The 16,104-nt window shown below is 36.4% G+C and overlaps 2 protein-coding genes across 5 annotated transcripts in view; both read left to right on the top strand.

Annotated features, from left to right (window-relative positions):
• LOC125059999 (inactive dipeptidyl peptidase 10) overlaps positions 1–16,104 on the top strand; it is a 348,882-nt gene that overhangs the window by 41,406 nt on the left and 291,372 nt on the right. The window lies entirely within an intron of this gene.
• LOC125059998 (uncharacterized protein K02A2.6-like) lies at positions 11,000–15,966 on the top strand. 3 transcript variants are annotated; one of them, XM_047664732.1, is made up of 2 exons: positions 11,000–12,117; positions 12,489–15,966. In XM_047664732.1, exons 1-2 carry the CDS (start codon positions 11,158–11,160, stop codon positions 12,492–12,494), a joined length of 966 nt encoding a protein of 321 aa, XP_047520688.1. In that variant the 5' UTR covers positions 11,000–11,157; the 3' UTR covers positions 12,495–15,966. The 3 variants fall into 3 exon arrangements, with proteins under 3 accessions (XP_047520688.1, XP_047520687.1, XP_047520686.1); XM_047664731.1 differs by having other exon boundaries at positions 11,013–12,117; XM_047664730.1 differs by having other exon boundaries at positions 11,013–13,779; positions 14,539–15,966.

The raw sequence follows: 16,104 nt of genomic DNA, 5'->3' as shown, positions 1-16,104 counted from the left end.
AAAATATGGAGGAGGCTTTTACCCTAAAAGGGGCCATACAACAAAATATACCACTATAAAAATTAATCTAACATAAATTTATACTGACACAACTAATACTAATATAAAGGAATGCAAACTAACCAATTGTTGTATGGATTAATAAAGCTTTAATAATAATAATAGGTGAAACATATATTTTATTTGTTTATCGTTAATCATTGGTGCGTAAAACTGAACCTCAAAGCATAAAAAATTGCTTTTTAAATGGAAAAATAATATCGCATGGAGTATGGATTTACGATGTAAGCGAACCGTTTGACCCAAACACGAGAGTTTACTCAGTCGGAATATGAATCCAGAATGAACAGTATTTTCAATCATAATATGATTTTTTTAAGATCACTTAATTTTCCTAAATCTCTCTTGATTTAAGGTATTTGAGTAGTGTTACGGAACTTTTGATGTGAAACATCTATAGCCGCACATAAAACCGATTTCTGGCGTGGCGACGCATGCCGTGGCGACGCGTCGCTATATGATGTTATATATACAGTCTATATGCAGTAGTGTGTACGGTGTGTGTATTTCAAAGTCACCGATTAAACGAATTAAGTAGTCACGATTTTAATTAAATTCGTAAATTTTTGTATTTAATGAAAATAAATGTTTATTTAGTAAATAGTCATCGTTATCAGGAAAAAAATCGTAATATTATTTTATCATTATGACATATTTAGTTCCTGTCACAATCTGTTCTTTTCCGCTTTTCATATTACTTTTACAAAATAACGTCGATGTTTCACATCTGACGTCATCATGACGTCATGACGACATCCCGTGACGGCTCACATTTTTTTTTCATATTTAAAATAAAAATAATAAGACATTCTAAATTCTTATTGTCTATTTTAAAATGAAATTAAATATATACGGTATACATTCGTGTGAAGTCAGTAGAAAACCGGAAAAAATTGACCATTAACAAATTCCAATCGCCATTTTAAAGTGGTTAGCTGTATGTGTGTGTGTAACTAAAATTTTTGACTGATTTGCGTTTTTAAAAATTCCCACTGAGTGTTTACTGTGGAACTCTGTAAGGGCAGACTGAGATAAATAACGCGATACGATTTATTGCGTAGCCCTTCTGTTATCTCGTACAATAGAGTAACCATTCGTTTTGTGGTGTTTTATATAGTATATTGCCGTCCAGTTAAAATTATATGTTTTCTGTATGTTACACTGCAAGTCTGTGGGTTTCAATAACGTAATTCCTTCCAAATGTTGTTTCAGCCTTTTCGATAATTAAACACATAAATCCAACGAGATTGATTACCCAGATGTTGACAGGTCACGGTGGATTTTTGTCGTATCTTTACAGGTTCAGAGTTAGACAAAGTGCTGCCTGTCCTTGTAGTAATAAAGCTGAAGAGACGGTGTTATTTGTACTGACCGTCCAATGTATGGATACGACAGCTATAACACTGAACAAGCTATGGGAATAAAAAAACAGTGACGACCTAAAAGGAACTCAAAAAAGGTTAAGAGACATCTTTCTGGAGTTTGCTGTAAATGTTACACAAAAAGTTGTTAAAAGAACTTGGTAGTAGTGCTTAATCATACGGGCTACGGTCTATACCATTTACTTGTACATATACGTAAGTTATTTAATACTAGAATTAGCTAGAACATATATAAAAAAAATTGTGCGTGTACTAGGTGTACACACGTAAGAAGTGAAACTTCTTTATGATCTTATTTTTCGAAAAATGATCTACTATATGCAACTTTACAGAAATTCGTTAAATTAGATAAAGTTTAACAAAAAGCTTTTATTATCATAGACATGAATACAAATATTTCATTTTACCTTATTACTACGAAGATTATTATAGAATTTTATTAATTGTAATAAAATTATTACTATCATTGAAAAACGTGACGATTTGCTACAAAATTTCTCCCATACGTCGATAAAGAACTTTCATTCCAACGCCGATAAAGAAGTTTGACTTCAAAAAGCAACATGGCGCGTAACCGAAAAATGTGACGCGTAACGAAAAAATGTTACACTACATTTTTTCAAACCCCGATAAAGAAGTTTCACTTCAAAAAGAATTCTGTAGGTCAAACGCAAAAATCAACCTTAAAGAAAATGTTTTTTGAACATATGCTACATAAAGCCTTTTATTGCACTGGATATGACGAAATTCAATTTGTATTATTCCTCATATATAAAATGTGTTTATTCATTTGACAACAATTCATTATTATATGTAAGATTTGGGAACCCTTTTAAGTCAATAAATTATTTGTGTCAGGGTTCCCAGCTCTTCTATAACAAACTTAATAGTAAATTCTTTATTAATCAATTACATCAACACGTCTGAGTGAATGAGTAAGTGTGTGTGGGTGCGTGTGAGTGTGTGTGTGAATGAAATGTGTAACTACATATTAGGTCTCAGGAGCATCTTCAACTGCGTAAGGTGTGTTCATAAGCCAGTCCATTAATCGTATTTTTAGATTGTGGGTTTATTAAGCAGCCTATTTAACCTATTATAGATATAGTCTAGAGTAGTGTTGACATAGAGGCTTTAGCGTGCAACTCTCATCCCTGAGGTCGTAGGTTCAATTCCAGGCTGTGCACCAATTGACTTTCTTTCTTTGTGCGCGTTATACATTCGCTTGAACGGTGAAGGAAAACATCGTATGGAAACCGACATGTCTTAGACCCAAAAACTCGACGGCGTGTGTCAGGCCCTGGAGGCTGGTCACGTGCTTCCCTATTAGATTGAAAAATGATCATGAAATAGATTCACAAATCTGAGGTTCAGACCTAAAGAGGTTGAAGCGCCACTGATTTATTTATAGCTATAGTCTAGCATGTTGGTGCAGTCAGTCGTTATGGACCGACGATAACATCCCTATTTCTTTCACTACACAAGAGAATGCAATTGGCCTGTATTCTGTTCCATTAAGGCGAAAACTATCTATAACACATTGAAACCAGCGTATAATGTTTTCAATACATGTTTATTATTTTAGATGATATTCCTCACTGAATATTACATAACGCCTCGGCATACGTGATGCCCTCTAGTGGGAGTTCATGCAAACTAGATCATGTTCTTAATAACGGCATGTCGCTGACACGAGACTCGATTAGAAATTAATTATGAACGTTATAATGATTAGTCTTTTAGAATTTATGATGATGGAATTTTTATAACTCACTTTTGTTCGTTTCTGTTTAAGTTCGTGAGTTATGTAACCTAACATTAGTTAAGTTACATATATATATATAAGAAATATTATTAAGGATTTTTTCAAAATGAATCACAAAATTGTTTCTCTGAAATACAAAGTTTTTATTTTATTCATCACATTTTATAATACAATGCACTTATAGTCTAACTATAACAATTATTCTTACCTGAAATACAAAGAAACGACATTTAATGTTCACTTATCCTTTAATCTATCTTTTTACAATACAATGCACTAAATTAATCTGCACGTCATCCGCCATTAAATCGCGCGTCAGTCCGAATCGTCCCCTACCAACTTTTACAGACAACTTGTAAAAACGCGCCAAATTCAAATTAATGAAATATCATTTCATTACATATATATTTTAGTTAATAATTAGAAGGGTAAACCACATGTTAGCAATCGCACACTTGAAGCCAAAATGAGCCCTTTAGTTTTATCCACACTCATAAATTGTAATACAACATTCTTGTTTCCGATATTGTCCAAAAAGGTCGCCTGCACTTGTATTGAAGTGTCACTTAGATTTATGAACCCTTACATAAGTTTTTGTTAGCGTTGCAACCCCACTTTCCCCTAATTTTATGTTAGTTATAAACTAGATTTAAATCGGATTCAACAAAATCGATTTACGACATTAAATTAAGACGAAAAACGCAAAATTTGTTCGGTCTTTAGAATAAACATCCAACTTTACAATTGATTGGCGTAACTAAATAACTTTGTCTTAATGCCCGCAGCGTTTGGTTTAGCTAGAACACAATTAGACCTCTCTAACACAATTTGCCTACGCCCCTTACTTACTGGTGTTTGTCAACCTAGTTAACTCACCGATAGCTATAAGCAAAGTCTGTTTAATGATTACTATATACCTATAAACATCTATACTAATACTAATATACTATACTAAAACTAATAATATTATAAAGAAGAAAGGTTTGATTTTTTGTTTGTTTGAAATGAATAGGCTTCGAAACTACTGGACCGATTTCAAAAATTCTTTCACCGTTGGCAAGCTACACTATTTCCGAGTGACATAGGCTATGTTTCATTCTCAATGCGGGATGCTTACTAAAACATGAATAATCTAACCCAAGGTGTAAAAAAATAAACAAAAAACTTCCTTCAATCGCGTGCGCTGCGTAAACTATTAGTGATAGAACAAAATGATGTATTTAAATTTTTCAGGACACATCACTATCTATAAAAAATGTCGCGACAGCATGTCTCTATCTTTTATAGTTACGTCACAATAAGCATCCTTTTATTACTTTTTTTTAATTAAAATACCACCGCTAGAAAAGGCTCTTTATTCGTACCTAGGTATTGATCCTTATCAAAATAACCAACGTTTCACATAAACTACAATTTAATGGCATAACCACCAAAAAATGACGGTGGATTGGTGTTCTCCTGCCTTTTCTCTTGAATAGTTTACTACTATGTAATATAACAAAAATCTTAGCCACAGCAACGCTTGGCCGAGTTTACTAGTACAAAATAAAAATAAAGACAGTACTGCTTTTTTAAGTAATAAAAAGCTGCGAAAAAAGAACCTAAAGTCTAAACATACAATATATAAATGTAAATATTCGTCGATATCTCCTTATATATATATAAATTTTTTAGATATTTATTGTATGCACTAAGAAAATAACATACCTACGACATCCTTCGTAAAAACAAACAGTGTTGTCTGACATTTGAATATTTGATTAAATCTCTAGCTATCTGAGGGCTGAGGCGGGGTGCGAGGAGGGGGCGGGGAAGGGAGAGAATTGGGAACTATGACGAGATATGAAATCAACAAATCTTGGAAAAGTAGAGCGCGAAACTGGGCTTGAACTTGATTTTAAATTCCTTCAATTTTCCTACATTTCGGTACAAAATGGAACGTCTATTTAATCTGTGTCACGTCGTAGCTCATCCACACCACGTTTATGTTTCGTAGCGGTTCGTAGGCAAAACGTAGAGTGTCCTTTCATCCAATTGTAATAAAACAACTCCGATTTTATTTCAGTATTGTCTTTGTATTTCTATTTTATTCATTAATTAAAAGTGATTTGTATGTGGAACGCAAATTAACAATTATAATTTCGGGACAATAGCCAATCCTTTAGCTATAAGGAATGCTTTCAATCTATATAATTCATTCGAAAAGCCCTACGGCGCATCAGTTTCATCAGTGCTGATCCGCAATGGTTTTATCATACGAGTTGCGGATGCTGCCTTTTATTCTTTTTCTAAGTCTAAATATACTAGATTGAAAGAATTTGTAGCTTATTTAATATGGAATAACTACAATGAAAATAAAATTTATCTATATCTAACTGGTATTGTATTTTATTAACATAACTTTTACACATTTAAAGAAAACACTTTTTTACCGGATTGGAGTTATGTATTATTATAAACCTATAATTATTTGACGGTGACACCGTGACCACGCACGCTGTAAAGCACGCGAAACGTCGGAAAAAAAATTAATTATGTAAAATAATTATAAGTTTATAATAATACATAACTTCAATCCGGTAAAAAAGTATATTTCACTGATTCTTTTTTCAACGTAAAAACAGTATTTTATCTGTCGGTGCTTAATGAGGCCTCTTAAGTGGTCTTACGATAGCAAGTCTTTTGATAAAAATAAATAATATTTAGAGACAAGAAGCTACTTAAGAAAGTATACCTCATCACCATTTCCTTTCTGTCTTCGGAGAAACAATTCACAATTGTTAGTGAAGGCCGGAGTTAAATTAACTTACGACGAATATCTTCGTAAAAACACATTTTTGAGATCCTTTGTTCTCGTTTACTTGATGCTGAATTATTGGGGAATATCAAGATCCTTACAAGTTTGTTATGAGAATTTTATAAACTTTCTCGTGTGCCTTTATCATGTTTTTGTGTAAGAAAGTTGTTTATTTATACAAGTAAGAATATTTTATTAGTAACATATAGACCAAGTGCTTATAAACAGATTTTAATACTATTATATTTAAGTGCATCTTGCAACTTCCAATTCTTAATGTCCACTAAACTTTTTGCTATTTCCTTAAAAAGCCTTAAAGCGCTAGGACCCCACGGACCAAGGGTCTCGACACCGAATGGGACAAAATCATGTTCGGGCCTAGACCCCTGTATTTGCATGCTTGAGCTTTTTCAGCTGCTTCAAAAGCCGCGCCAGCTCTGTTGTTGGTTTCATCTAGATGGGAAGGGGCCAACGTGTCTGAACAGGTTGCATCCCATACCAGCATCCATACAAACTCATGCTGTCCGGTCTATTGCAATACTAGTTGGCTGTGACAATCTATGTTTAAATCAAAATTCTCCAAACGATGAGGTTTATAGTTCAAGGAAGAACAAAATTGCATATAAAACGATTTGTCAAATTGCGGTTTATTTACCTAGATACCGGGTTGATGTGAGGAGGGCACGCGACCGACAGTGATTGATTCAATCACAAAAATTCATTTTGATATTTAGATAACCATTTTACCAGCTGGGAAAAATACCAACAATAAAGTACTCTCGTTTGAAAAGTTAAAACAGTTTTCTTTTGGAAATTTAAAGGACTTGAAGGGGCAGAGCCGAGCAGCAATTACATTGAGAAAGCTATTGTTAGGTACAATTTCTTTACTGCCTTTTTATACATAACACACAATAGAAAATGTATGCGTGTGTGTATAAGTTTTTGAAAATACTCATATTTACAGTATAGTACAATAAGCAACTCTGCGTGACTGACATTACTTTACGTTCACTTCCATTACGGTGACTTTTTCCAGTGAAACTTCTTTAGGCGCATGAGGGTTAACTTTTTACGGATGAAACGCAATAATAATAATAATATTAGCATCACGAAGATGTGCAGCGTTTTTGTCGAAGAAAAGGGGGAGATCGATTCAGACCAATTGAGAGAGAGTGAGAAAGGCGAATGACCTTATAGAAATTCTATTTTTAAAATTAAAATTTTGTAAAGAGAATTTATTAAATATTAGTATTTTATAATAAATTAAATTAAAAAAATTAAATTTAAATATGAAGAAAAAATTAATAATTAGTTTGCCAAAGAAGTTTCACTTCTGACATGTACGTACTTTGTTTTACGCACTTTTTTTCTCAAGTATTTGACTAATATTTATAAATAGAACATACACTCTTGTTAAGTCATATTAAGTTCGTATCCCTTTCATCAATCCTCATTCGATCCGACTCTCATTGGAACCGCGCCGCAAAGCTGATTAGAACGGACAGACATTTCCACAGAACAAATTGATACTTTGACAAGCCCTTTGGATACAGGATATACTCCGATTTCAATAAATGGTATCTGTTTCAATTTGTATTAACTGAAACTTGATATTCTCATTGCAAAAGATATTACAAAAATGGGCTTGAGACTTTTGCACAATCAGTGCTATTTAATTTTCAAAGTATTCGAGAGGTGTTCAATAATGCGCCACGACTGCCATAGTTAATATAATTTCATAAAAGCGCCTATTCAATGGGCGATATAAATAGTGACTACATAATAATAATTATTAAAAGTTATTTATCATAACTTTAAAGATTTGAAATTGTTGCCCCATTGTTGGGGCAAAAGATAAAATCTAATTTAACTCTAATAAGACGCGCGCAAAAGTATGCGCGTTTACTACTAAGAAGAGTCGCTTCGTCGTAACACCACTATTCGCAAACACTCCCCAAAAAGAATCAGCTAGTATTAGAATACTGAATGTCGCTCGACATGTTGCAAAGTATTTCGCAGTCATCTGGACGTGACAGTATTTCACTACGGGCCATCGCTTACAATGAAGCGCTAATCCGGCCCACGTGAAATACTGTTCCCATGTCTTGGCTCCCTAATACCAGCATGTGCTAATCAGCTTGAACACTTGACGCTGCGTAGAGATATAGGCGTTTTACAAAACGGTAACGTCATATTTGCGAGGTAAATATCATGGTTTGCGAGGCTTCTGGCAATGTGAGTGCCCATGGGCGGCGGTAACATAGGTGTTACATCAGGTGAGCCCATTACATAAAAAAGCCGGAAATAGTTTGAGTTTGATATATTCTCCGCAATCTCATAACGCTGAAATTGATGGTGGTATTGGATCGCAGGGGGGGGGGGTCGTAAATTTTATTTATAAAAAAGCTTTTATAAATAAAATAAATAATATTCTCAAAAAGTTAGCGGCTCAACTGATTAGTAATTAAGAATGTTGTATGCGCCTATAAATGCAAGAACAAAATATAATTACGAAAATTAACAAAATTACATGCGATCGCGATGAAAGCGCGCGCTCATCTGAACAGCAAACGGACATTACATTAATATCAAAGCGCGCGTCAACGCGCGATCACCTGCGTCTAGAGACTTTTTCTCTGAGCGCCGCGTTGACGCGCGTTAACGCGCGCTCATGTGAACAGTTGTATGAAAATACCACAATGTCTAGTCGCGCGATATGAAAACGCGCGTCAAGTTTTTGCCATCTGAACATAGCCTAATTGGTTGTCAAATAAACTGCAATGATAAAATAAAAATAATATTTTATCACCTCAATTTTCGAGATGCCAAAATATGACGTAGTTCATTTGCCGTGTCCGTAGGCCGCGCCCGCGATGATATATTATAATTCGCTGACGGCAAGTAATTCAGACAGACCATTTGCCAAATGAGATCGTAATATCAGACTCCCTATCTAGTCATTTCATCATAAATTATTATGATTTTATATGGCAAAGGTTACGCATACTTTAACTTTGCAGAAAACGAAGAGTAAAATACTTGGTATAGTAGAACTCCGAAATCTAATTTGTTTTGACGAAAGTTACACTTTCTCCCTTTTGAAATCATATTAGGTTATTTAGTTTTTATTATTTTTTTAAGAATCGGTACGCTCTTTTCTTGAAGGACCCTAAGTCGAATTGGCTCGGAAATACTGCAATGGGCAGCTGGTTATACATAGCGGTGTTTCGCGGCGTAAATGCCTTAAAAAGCGCTTAGTTTTGGAACCTCTGCACACTCTCCATTCTAAATGCGGCAGTAAATACAGAGAGACATCTGTACGCAACGCCAAGGGATCAAGCTGCTCGGAAAGTGACTGGCCAAGTGAAAGGAGCTGGTATTGAGGAGCTCCCGCCCAGAGGTGAAAACGGTACTCCATGTAGGGCCAAATCTTCGCTTTAGAGTTACAAGAGTGATATACTGTCTCGCCTTGCTGAGTATATCAAGCTTTTTAAAGGCTAATTTAGCTTTCCCTTCCAAATTATCGCGAGACTGAATGTCATTTGATATGTCTGATATTCCGATGCTAGCTATGGTTTCAAAAAGAGTGTCTAAGAAGAGATAAGTAGCGACAAAAGGTATTCGACAGAGTCAGCAATGGCATCTGCAGTACCCGACTATTGTGTGTGGTGGTTTCTGTTTTTTTCCGCACCTTCATATTACTTAGGAAGGGAAGGCGTGATGGGCTCTGGGAATTTTACTCACCGCACGCAACGGGAGTGCAATACCCGTTACCTCATTGCTCACTTCACTATGCTGTGAGGGTGTTGAATCCCCGGTCGTGCCTGCCCATTTGTCTGAAGCCCGAAAGCATGGCAGTCTCACTAGGAAGGGGGTTGACCGATTGCACTGGTGAAATAACTCCAGTCACAGGTTATTTCCCCAGTGGGCGATGGGGCGATTGTTATTTTATTTAAATATAACTATATATAAAGGATTTACAAAATAATATACGTTGGGGTTCGTTCCGTGTATTAAAACCAAATTAAAAAAAGTCAAGTCAAGAGTCATAAAAATTTACTTTGCTTTGATATACCTCACACATCTCTATATATTACTTCCAACTATATCCTATATCCTCATTATACTGAGTGAATATTAATTCCGGTACGTGATAACCCAAGGAGATCCCCGACATCATCGTAGCTAATCAAGGCTAATTCGACGCCTCTCTGATTATAATGAACACACGAATTCAAGAATTATTTTTTATATTTAATACTAAAACATTTAACTCACTTTAAACGACACTTAAATAAATTGACGATCAAAGTGCTTTACAGTAGACGTTCTTGTATATATTATGTGAATAAATAAAATAAAAGATTTCAATATTCTACTATAAAATGGACGTTACTGTAACTTAATATTTACTTTACGCTGTATGTAACATAGACATAACATTTATTACTAACGAAAGACACACACAGAAACATATAAAATAATAATAATAAAAAAATATGGAAAAAAAGGTACATTTTGTGTGTGTTGTGGTTGTGATTGGCCCTGGCTCAGCATTATGCTGAGAAGCAGACGTGTGTCACTTTGCCAGAGAAATGAATCTACTATCTACACAATACTTCAATCAAGATTCGCTATTTAACAATTGCTCGCTACAGCTTGTAAATCAGGCTTCGTGCGAGATTGAGTTATCATTAGTCTCGCAGCCATTTTGAGACGTCTTATCGAGGTTCGTGCTTAATACACGTTTAAACGCGTAATCTCCTGGGTATTTTATCCAGAGCTGTCCAATATTATAGATAGATAGCTTAGCTGGACATCGACTTCACGCCAACTGATTTTAATTTGATGTGGTGTGTGTTTGAGTGTTTAATAAACTTACCTTTCCCTCGCAATATATTTATGACAATATTAATTATTATGTATGTATACAAAAATAGTGATAAGTTTACTAGAATAGAACATACGCACAATGTAGGCTGCAATTTCTCCGTACTAAGTGTTAGATATTTGGCAGACTAAGTGGGCAACACTGAGCGCCAGTCTTGAATAAACGTTTTGCAGAGTGCACATATCTTTGATTTATCAGTGGCGACGAGGATAAAAAAAATTCACATAAATTTAAAAATTAATTAAACTGTGTTGAGAAAATTATAATGATTGGTCAAATTAGTGCATTTGACGTTAAAAATGGCAATTGGTCAGCATATATTGAACGTGTGGAGATGTACTTTTTGGCAAATAAAATTGAAGATGGCGTCAAATTACCCACGCTTATAGCGGTAATGGGGGAAGATAGCTACGACTTGCTATCTACGTTGGCCAGTCCGAAGAAACCTTCGAGTCTAACTTTCAAAGAAGTTGTGAATTTAATGGAAACGCATTTGCAGCCGAAACCTTCAATATTAGCGGAGCGTTACAGATTTCGTCAAAGAAGGCAGCAAGAAAACGAATCGATTGCCGACTACGTGGCAGACTTAAAAAAATTATCACGGTTTTGTGATTTCTCAACAACACTAGAAGATAATATTAGAGACCAATTTGTGTGCGGGCTAAAAAGTGAATCTACAAGACAGAGGCTGTTTGCCGAGGAGAATCTTTGTTATAAAAAAGCCGTGTCGCTCGCGATAAACCTTGAGGCGGCGGAACGTGACGCGGGCGTTGTGGATCGTTCACTCATTGTGGAGCAAGTAAATAAAATGCAAATACGTGAGTGTAAAGCATGTGGGGACACAAATCATCGCTGGGAAGATTGTGTCTACAAAAATTTTGTGTGCAGCCTCTGCAAAACGACAGGCCATCTCCGTCGTATGTGTTCGGGACGAGAGAAGACTGGGGTACGCGGTGAGGGCGTGATGAACAGCTACGGGTACAGTGGCAGATCGCGCGGGTGGCGCGGGCGATGGCGCGGGAAGCGTGGCGGTCGATCACGTGGCGCCGGGCGCGGGGCCGGACAAGGAGCCCCCGCCGACACCTACTGGCTGCAGGGAGCCGCCGGATGCGAGGCTGGACCGGTGGCCAAAGCGGCGCCGGCGAGCGAGGTGCGCCAGCAAGAGGAAGTAGACTACACGGATGAGGAGCCGATCTATCAGATGTCCTTAGCTAAGTACAAACCGGTGTGTATTTCCTTGTTAGTGAACGATACATTGTTGAATATGGAAATAGATACTGGGTCCGCTTTATCCTGTATTAGTAAGAGTACATTTTTAAAATACTTTAACAAATTAAAGTTAAGGTCATGCAGGTTAAAATTAAAGTTTTATGACGGGGCTACCATTGAACCATTAGGATATTTAGAAATCAGTGTAAAATATGGCAACATATGTAAAGTTTTGGACCTTTATGTTATCGACAATGGCTGTACCCATTTATTAGGACGACAATGGCTCTCAGAACTGAATATAGATATTCCTAAATTTAAAATCTGCAATGTAAATAATGTGCAAGCAAGCCAATCGAATGATCAAATCAATAATATACTTTCCAGATATAAGTCGGTGTTTGACGGGACCCTGGGCAGGTACACTGGTGGTACGGTGGCGTTGAAGGTGCGTGAGGACGCAGAGCCTATATTTTGCAGAGCGAGGCCATTGCCTTTCTCTATGCGAGCGCGTGTGGATGCAGAACTAGATGCCATGCTTCAGGCCGGCGTTGTGGAACCGGTGGACCACTCCGACTGGGCTACTCCGCTGGTCATTGCTTCCAAAGCAGACGGGGGAATTCGTATTTGTGCCGACTACAAGGTGACACTCAATCGAGCCTTAATGATTGATAGGTATCCGGTTCCGAGGATTGATGAATTGTTTAGCGACCTCAGTGGAAATAAATACTTCACAAAAATTGATTTATCACAGGCTTATAATCAACTTGAACTAGATTCAGAATCAAAAGCGTACACTGTAATCAATACACATAAGGGGCTTTTTAAATATAATCGCTTAGTATATGGCTTAGCTTCAAGTCCAGGAATATTTCAAAAATTTATGGCAAATTTGTTCAAAGATATTCCAGATGTGATTACGTTCTACGACGATATATTGCTAAAAAGTAGGGATTTTAAAAGTCATTTGGAAACAATAGAGAAAGTCTTTAGTATTTTGCAAAACAACGGGTTAAAAATTAAGAAAAACAAATGTAATTTTTTGGCTTCCGAAGTTAAGTACTTAGGATACATTATAGATAAAGATGGTATAAGAGTGGACCCAGACAAAGTAAAAGCAATTGTAGGTATGGTTTATCCAAAGAACGTCTCTGAGTTAAAATCGTTTTTAGGAATGGTTAATTTCTATGGAAAATTCATAAAAAATTTGAGCACTCATCTGGCTCCTTTATATGAGCTATTAAAGGCAGGTAAACAGTTTATTTGGTCTAAGGAGAGTAGTTTAGCATTTAACAAAGTAAAGAAATTGTTATGTAGTGCAGAAGTTCTAGTGCATTTTGATATATCTGCAGAGTCCATAGTGACCTGTGACGCAAGTTCGTATGGCGTGGGCTGTGTGTTAGCGTCGCGCGCACCTAACGGTTCGGAGCGGGTCGTGGCCTATGCCTCGCGCTCACTCACTCCTGCGGAGAGACACTACAGCCAAATACATAAGGAAGCCCTCGCTATTATATTTGCTGTTGATAAATTCCATCAATACTTGTATGGTCGGAAGTTTACATTAAAAACAGATCATAAACCACTAGTAAGCATTTTCGGTCCGAATTCAGCAGTACCTTGTACAGCAGCGAGTAGGTTGCAAAGATGGGCTATCAAGTTATCAGCATATGATTTTAATATTGAGTATATTAAAACCGACAAAAACACAGCAGATGCACTATCGCGATTAATTACAGCACATAAAGAGATAGGTGAAGATACTTTGCCAGAGCAAACATATCTGCATTTTGCGACAGAAGCTCTTCTTCTGGACTACTCAGTTTTAAAAAAAGAAACCTTGTCTGACCCGATATTATCAAGAGTGTTAACTTATATTAGAGATGGTTGGCCGGTAGGAAATGAAATCAAAGAATTAAAACCATATTTTAATAGAAAAAATGAACTTTACACCGAACTAGGTTGTATTTTATGGGGCCATAGGTTAGTCATTCCAGCTTCATGTAGGAATAAAGTATTAGTAGAATTGCATGATACCCATATGGGTATTTTTAAAACTAAGTCGTTAGCAAGAAGCTATGTCTGGTGGCCTGGGGTAGATGAAAGTATTCAAGTAATATGTCAGTCTTGTGAAGTGTGCGGTGCGGTCGCAAATGCTCCACCTTCACACACGCCACAGGCCTGGCCATGGCCAAGTAGACCTTGGTCCAGAATTCACATAGATTTTTTGGGACCTATTTCCGGTGTAACTTACTTTATAATAGTAGATTCTTGCTCTAAATGGATTGAAGCAATCAGAATGAAAAGCACAAAGGCAGATTCTGTAATTGCTGTTCTTAGAGATAATTTTGCTCGCTTTGGTTTAGTAAAACAAGTGGTTAGTGACAACGGTCCACCTTTCACTAGTAAGGAATTTGAGTTGTTCATGAAAAGAAATAAAATTGAGCATATTTTCTCAGCCCCGTATCATCCGGCTTCAAATGGAGCAGCGGAAAACGCAGTTAAGATATGTAAGAGAGTCATAAAAAAAGCGGTTAATCAAAAACTAGACCCGGACATAGCACTTTCTCGATTTTTATTAGCTTATAGAAATACGGAGCATTACACTACAGGAGAGAGTCCTGCTAAAATTCTGTTGGGCAGGGATTTACGTATGCGTTTAGATGCCTTAAAGCCTTCACGCGAGACGAGAGTTCAATCGCACCAAGCTCGCAGTGAGGAGTTTGCGGGGGGAGCGCGGCGTCAACTTACACCCGGTGACCCGGTGTGGTACCGCGACTACCGCTCTCGGGACAAGTGGCTAGCAGGCCAGCTGACGGATAGGTTAGGAACCACTGACTACAAAGTTAAATCTGTTCTCGGAACCGAAGTACAAAGACATATCGATCAATTAAGGTTTAGAAAGGTCAAAGTAGTTGATAGTAATACAGGGGACATAAATCGTCAACCTTCACATGTTAATCCAAAACCTAAGTCCCGAAGTTCATTAGCTTTTCCAACCTCAGAGAGCCCAGAACGAGACCCCGATTCTATGACAGCGTCGTCTGCCACAGCTGATATGTTGACGTCACCTAGAACGGTTCGTAATCAAAGAGCATCCCACAATGAAATGAGCAGCCCAGATGGCAATACGTCACGTCAGGAAGCTATCACCGCCGTCACCGTGCCAGCAGTGTCCACGCCCGGGGGACCGATTCAAGATAATGTAGTCTACAGGGAGTTAACGTCTGATCAGCAAACAGACAGAATTAGTAGGATTCGTAGACCCCCTCGTAGATACGGCTTCGAAGATGTTTTTTTTTTCAGGTAGCATATAAGCATCTTAGATTATTTTTTTTTAAATTAAACTTATTTTTTTTTTATCTTTTCACATGTATGTCAATGTAAATTGTTATATTCTTGTAACAAGTAGAGATTTAGACCATTAAATATAAATGTTGTATGTTGTAGTAGTAGGTAAATCTTTAAAATAGATTGCAGCTGTTTATTTTTAAGTTTTTTTTTTTTTTTTTTTTGTCACCTTTAATAAAAGTGTTAATTTCGGTAAATAGGGAGAGAGGTAGGTAGGTATTGAGGTAGCTTACATAGAAATATACTTATTGTTTTTTTTTGTTATTTACTGTTTTCCTTATTATGTATTTCCATCATTGAGTTATTAAATTACTATTGTTATTAAGACAGCAACCTATCTACTTGTGAATTTACCTAGGTATTTGATATATCTTAAAAATCTTTAGAACACAGAGTTTATTAACTAATTAATTAGCTATGTAAGAGAGCTTAGCATTTAAGGGGGAAGGTGTTAGATATTTGGCAGACTAAGTGGGCAACACTGAGCGCCAGTCTTGAATAAACGTTTTGCAGAGTGCACATATCTTTGATTTATCACTAAGGGATACTTTTCTTTAATAAAATCCCAGATTCTCTTTTATCTCTACTTTGAATAATTTAAGAAATGTATTCAAGAAAAGCTTACTAAAAAGTTAACGATTATTTAGTTGATAAA

This window comes from Pieris napi, chromosome 20 (assembly GCF_905475465.1).
Source record: "Pieris napi chromosome 20, ilPieNapi1.2, whole genome shotgun sequence".
NCBI lineage: Eukaryota > Metazoa > Arthropoda > Insecta > Lepidoptera > Pieridae > Pieris > Pieris napi.
Note: the sequence above shows the minus strand (reverse complement) of the source record. Positions and strands in the feature narration are given on the sequence as shown.

Excerpts from the sequence above, each read along its gene's own strand:
- LOC125059998 (XM_047664730.1), top strand. The coding sequence starts at position 11,158 with ATGATTGGTCAAATTAGTGCATTTGACGTTAAAAATGGCAATTGGTCA. Across the intron at positions 13,780-14,538 it reads TATCAGCATATGATTTTAAT|ATTGAGCATATTTTCTCAGC; the intron begins ATTGAGTATATT and ends AAAAGAAATAAA.